Here is a 6,000-nt window from a genome sequence, read left to right as displayed (position 1 = left end):
TGAGGTATAAAGGAACCGTATTCCCAGCTGACTCGTCCAAGGGTCTTCCTGTGGAACTTGAGGATGCAGAGTTCTGCACAGAGGTCAGTACCTAGGAGGAACCATTCATCAGATGCTAGAGAGGCCTTTGGGCAGAGGGAGACATGAGGCTCAGAAAGCGTGGCCCAAAGACGCTCAGGGTAAAGCCAGGAGGCTCTGCCGTCATCAGTGTTAGGTCAGTCCATCTACATCACCTTAGAGTTGGTGGCAGGAAGGGCGAGGCTTCTTCAGGCTCCACGCCTTTTCACAGTCGGGTATGATCTGGGGAATTTCTACCCCCTTCCCTTGCCGGAGGTCCCTTGGCTGGTTCTATTTTGACCTCAAGTCCAAAGGTGGAATTTATCCTTGCCGGAGAGTAGTCATTTCTTTTTAAATCTGCAAGGAAGACAGTGAAGACAGTTGTGGGGGATCCCCAAGAACATACAGTTTATGCAGACAGATTGGACGTCAGGCTTTGCCAAGCATTCGGAGAGGTCACTGCTTCCTCAGGCTGTGAACATGTGGAAGGAACTCAAACTCTGGACCACACCCAAACTAAGCCCCTGTGTGCAACTCTGACAAGCCTGTGCTGTTTTAGGCACAGTTCACTGCAGCAAGCAGGGGAGGAAAGATTTGGTTGCTTCATCGATATGCAGTGTCCTGTAAAGCACGACCTGGCCAGGCTTAAGTGAGGTCAAACTGGAAACAGGGCATGTTCACCTTGAACAGGGTCAAGGAGGTCAGCCAAAATGGTGGGCTCCAGATTTCAGTGATCGGTTTCCTGCAACAAAAGCTGTCCCTCAGGTTTGGTACCGGCTATAACCATCAGATCACAGGTCAGTTATCAGATCCTATGTTTCCTAAGGCCTGCTTCTTCCATTCAAAAAAGGAGATTAAACAAAAATATTAATAGGGGTAACCTTTGGGAGAAAAGTAGAGGACAGTTGGCTTTAAAAGGTGATGTACCTCTTTGCATTCTACTGATTAAATTTGCCACCATAAACATGTATGTCTTGTACTGTTTTTTAATGTTAAGTGGGGATTATCTGGACATAAAATACATATTATATTTTAATAATAACTAACATTTATTGGACATATGCATATATTACTTAATTCGATCCTAAAACCAACTTTATGAGACAGGTGCTATTTATCCCATTTGCGGATGAGTAAACCCAAGCCCAAGATCATATAGCTAGTAAAAGGCAGAATTGGGATGTGACCTCAACCTGTCTGGCTCTAGATCCCATACCCTTTATAGTGTCCTAAACTGCCTCTCATAAAAAAAGGAAAAAGAAAAAAGAAAACACAATCAAACCAAAAAAAAAAAAAAAAAATCACCTCTAATCCTGTTTTCCAGATTAAACTTTTTTTATTCAGAATACCAAAGCTCTCAGTAAATGAGGCTATTTCTTATTTCCACTTAGATATTAGTTTAAAACTAACTAGGGTTTTGAAAGGAAACACGAATTAGGACTAGAGGTGGAGGAATTAGTGAATTACTCAATCAAAACCCACCAGTGTAGTGGAAAAAAATTATCTCAATCTTAATCATCCAGAACAGCTAACAGGGCTCAAGTTCGAGAAAGAGTGAGTTATGTCTCAAGCCTCCCCTGTCTCCTGGCTGATCAGATCTAGTCCCATTGCCCTCAAGAACAAAGGCTGCCCTGTCCAGGGTACAGTGAATCAGACTGAGGGGGAGGCCAGTGCCTGAAGACCTGGAATTAATGAGCCAGACTCCAGCCTGCAATCATGGGATGACCTGGAGATTTGTCAGCTCCCTTACCTGGGGGCCCTGACATCCCTCAGCCCAGCCCCAACCCCTTCCTGGGCTCCTTCTGACCAGAGAGGAGAGCAGGTCTGGTGTGTAATTTGTGAGAGCAAGTCCTGGGTGGTTATGACAGTTAGGGCCCTCTCCTCTCTGACTGCTCCATTAATCTCCCCACCCCACATACCCACCACCACCATCACCCCTGGTGGACACGCTGCGTTCCCACTGGAACTGGAGGTCTGCTCCAGCGCCCAATATTTTGCTAGGTCTTTGCCCACAAGAGCTCCTTTTATCTTGAACTCCAGGAAGATTAAAAACTGCCCTTTTTTGTCATAAATTTATACCTGCTCCATCCCAGTTTACAGTGGAGGATGCTCTTTAAATGATTTCCACTTCAGGGTATGGTGATTTATGATGCAGCAGGAAGGACATACTCAGCCTAAAACACACGCAATTCCACTGTAAGGACAAGTTTGGTGTGACCTAAGGAAAATAGTGAGCCAGCTGAGGCAGGCATCAAACGTCCCTTCTGAGACAAAAGAAAAGAATGGAGCTAAGCTGGGACCGCCAATTTGGAGGACACAGACCTCCAGCTGCTTGCTTTCATAGTAGGAATATTTTCTGTGGTGACTATATTGGTTTCAGGGAAAGTGTGCCATATCGAACCAGATTTTCAAAAAATATTGCAATATGTGTTTTAAGTGGCAGGTTTAACTGACAATGTTGTTGCCCTCCATACACCACCCTCCCAAGTGCCCAATGTGTAAATTAAATAGGATAGAAATGCTGTGGGCACTGCAATGCAGCCATCCACTGGGAGCAGGCAGCACCCAAAAAGGAGGGGCACAGACCTGCCTCGGTCTGATTTCACCCCATGTAAGTTAGTGGAACTTTTCCCTTAGAGTAACTGTGACAAGTATTGGGCCCCATGTTGTTTTATCACATTTTGGCAGAACCTAAAGTAAATCCCTGTCCTTTTAATCCCTTTAGAGACTTGAAAATTTTTGCAGTCAGAAAGTCAGGTTCTGCGAATGACTGCAAACGAGATAAAAATGTGATTAAGATTTTCTACTCTATGAGTAGATTCATTCTATGAGAGATTTACTTAGAGAAAAATAGAATTGTTTGTAGCATACCCAGGAGTTTGAGCTTCCGGCAGCAGGAGTTGCAACGATGTTTTGCAATGAAGTTTCTAATTGCATCTTCCCCTAAATTGGCTGGTCCAAACACCATTCCTCTTGATCTAGAGGAAATATCAGAATATCAATTAGATCACAGCTAAGAAAAAGGAGCTCAACTAGGATTCTCTGAGATACCGAACAGTATCCCATAGTAACCCAGTAAACTTGAAGGAGCCAACAAACAACAGAGCACTTTGGGGAAGCAACAATGTTAGGTTTGCAAATTTAAAATTCAAATGCACTTAAATCTTTGTGCCCAACTCCAAGACCTACTGTGAAACTCATTTCAACGCTAATCTGATAGAAGAGTGAATTTTCTATGTACCACATTAAAACAAAATACAGCAAAACCCTTTTCAATGCATATGGGGTGAGAGAATGACATTCATTACCAAATGTTCTACTAGACTATCTGAAAGGTAAGGTATAAAATAAAATAAATTTGCTATTAGAACACACCTTCTAAAAAGATGCATATACAAGGGGTCTTCAAAAGGCTCATGAAAAGATTGGTGTTATCTTTTAATTCAATTTTTTCAGGAACTTTTTGACGTATCCTCGTAACATTGTTTCAAACCCAAATGCATTCCTTAAAATAACTGTCCTCAAAAGCAAATACCCAACTAAACCCTGTATCCAGTACTTGTGGCTTTTTCAAAAGCTACTTCCTACCCAGCAAACTGCTATAGCTGGGCCCTTTGTGGAAAGACACATTAAACAATGTGTTGGGGGAAGTAAACTACATATGCTCAATGGAAGTGACAAAATTACAAATAGAATCAGTGTATATCAGGCACATTTTGAATACTCTATAATTATAATAGATCCTTAGCAGATTATGGGATCAATGTTCATCCATTATCATATCACATACAACCATTATTCCTCAGATCTTGACACTTCGCACACCACAGAACAGAGCACACCAGAAACACTTCCAAAGAAACTTCATGAAAGCTAATATTTTATTTTAATGACATGCAGAGTGGAAACAGCACATTTGAAAATCTGAACTCAATTACCGCTCTTAAATACCACGTCTTAAGAAAAAAGAAAAGCAAACGATCACAAAAGGAAACAATAAACTTTGCTTCTAAGGAATGCGGTTTTTCAAAAGGGACATGGTGTAAAAATGGACTTTTTTCCATCCGAGTATTGAAACATTTATCTCAATTTCCACTTCCTTTTGGCAGAATAACAGTAGCGGCTCTGAAGATGTGCCAAGCGCAGAATGGGACTGATGTCAGTTTGATCTCAGATCGCCTCTCTGCTCTGCAGCGAGTAGGTGGAGGAAATCTCTTGGGAAGACACAGTGAACAGACGCCCAGGATTAACTTTCCCGGTCACTCAATCGCTCTTACAAAGTACAGCTCTGGTGGTATTTACTCCGCTGCAGAAGCTGTCTCTCGTTAACTATTCCTCTCTCTTGGTCCATCTGGTAAGGAACTTCAATAAGAGGAAACTGAAGGTGGCAAAAAAGTACTATGGAATCACTCAGTATTTAGACCAGAACTCTGTGATGCTGATTAAGTGAAAAGTAAGGGTGCTATTTGAGTCATTTAAATTGAAGAATTCTTTTGTATGGTCTCTCCAGCATCACTGTGTTGCAATATTCCACTAATTTGCATTCTGTACCTGACATTTCTTTCCTCCCAGTAAAGCATGAAAACCCCCAACTTAGAGATGTAACATTGACTTTCAGATGAAAGCTGTACCTTAAATCATTTCTCCCTGTGAGCTTTGTGAAAGTGAAGACGAAAGAATCGAAATCACTATGACATGTATGTATCAGGGGTTCAACCATTCCCTGTGCAGGGGAGAGTGAAGGCGGGTTGTGGGGACGTTCATTTGCATCTATGCCCTACAGCATGCCTGGAGCCTTGCAGTCTCAGACAAGCGAGTTTTTAAAAAAAACACAACTAGCTGTTTTCTGGATTTTTCACAGCACAGGAAAAGCAGGTGGTAGCTTGGTTCCACATGCAAGGAAACGCTAATTAGTGCCATCTATACATAGATTTAGTAAAGAACATCTCATCATTTCATACTTGTCAAATGCCCAAAACTATTAAGGCAGTAACCTAAAAAGATAGATTCACGAACTACCCATAACTGAGGCAGAAGTTTGGGGAAAGACAAGGACGATAGGCATTAGAAACGATATTAGAATTGGTACCACAAAAATATTTTCTCTTTTGGTAGAGGATTATTCCCTTTGATTGATCCCTTCTCCTCGTATGCAAGTTGCAATCTTCACTGAGCTCAGTTTTCTCATTTGTGAACTGGAATTGAAAATGCTTACTTCCAAGATTGTTGCTAAGACTAAAGTAAATAACGTGTAAAAGCACTTACTTAAATGGATACTCCTCAAACTTTAATTTACACCAAATCACCTGAGGATCTTGTGAAAATTCAAATTCTTGTTCAATAGGTCTATGGAGGACTGGCTGGTTAGCTCAGTTGGTTTGAGTGTGGTGCTGATAACACCAAGGTCGAGGGTTTGATCCCTGTGCCAGCCAGCTGCCCCCAAAACTAAATTAAATGAATGAATGAATGAATAGGTCTAAAGAGAGTCCTGAGATTCTGCATTTCTAACAATCTCCCAGATGCTGCTGATGTTGTTGGTCCATGGCCCATGCTTTGTATCACAAGGGCTTTACACGCAGAAGGCACTCAAAAACGTGAGCCTCACTGAACTAATTAGACGTAATTCCCCAATTCCCACCGTTGTGAGAAAAATAGTACTTCTCGGTATCTTCACCATGAAGTCCAACTGCACCCAAAATTTGGTGACCCCACAAAAGCAGGCAGGCCATAGTGATGCCATCCTATCAGTTTCCAGAGTTTCTATTCTCAAGTCACAAAAAATACAGTGGCCATAAGAGAGTTTCTCAACCCTGGTTGTCCATAGAATTACATGGGAAACTTTTTAAAAGTACGGATATCAGGGCCTTATCTACAGAAAGTCTAATTTGATACCAACCCTCGGCAATTTCTGTTTTTTTAAGTTTCCCAGGTGACCTTAATAGA

At 41.8% G+C, this 6,000-nt stretch overlaps 1 protein-coding gene across 1 annotated transcript in view; it reads right to left on the bottom strand.

The window, feature by feature from the left end:
* Nucleotides 1–283: 283 nt before the first annotated feature.
* The window catches only part of TRPM6 (transient receptor potential cation channel subfamily M member 6), a 113,859-nt gene continuing 108,142 nt past the window's right edge, over nt 284–6,000 (bottom strand). Inside the window, exons 37-38 of the mRNA XM_063081212.1 lie at nt 2,929–3,035; nt 284–414 (exon numbers count right to left, since the gene is read on the bottom strand). Coding sequence (XP_062937282.1) covers nt 284–414; nt 2,929–3,035 — 238 coding nt within the window. The remainder of the gene's footprint in view (nt 415–2,928; nt 3,036–6,000) is intronic.

The sequence above is a fragment of the Cynocephalus volans genome, chromosome 16 (genome assembly GCF_027409185.1).
Source record: "Cynocephalus volans isolate mCynVol1 chromosome 16, mCynVol1.pri, whole genome shotgun sequence".
Lineage (NCBI taxonomy): Eukaryota > Metazoa > Chordata > Mammalia > Dermoptera > Cynocephalidae > Cynocephalus > Cynocephalus volans.
The sequence above is the reverse complement of the archived record's forward strand: the minus strand, read 5'-3'. Positions and strand labels throughout refer to the sequence as shown.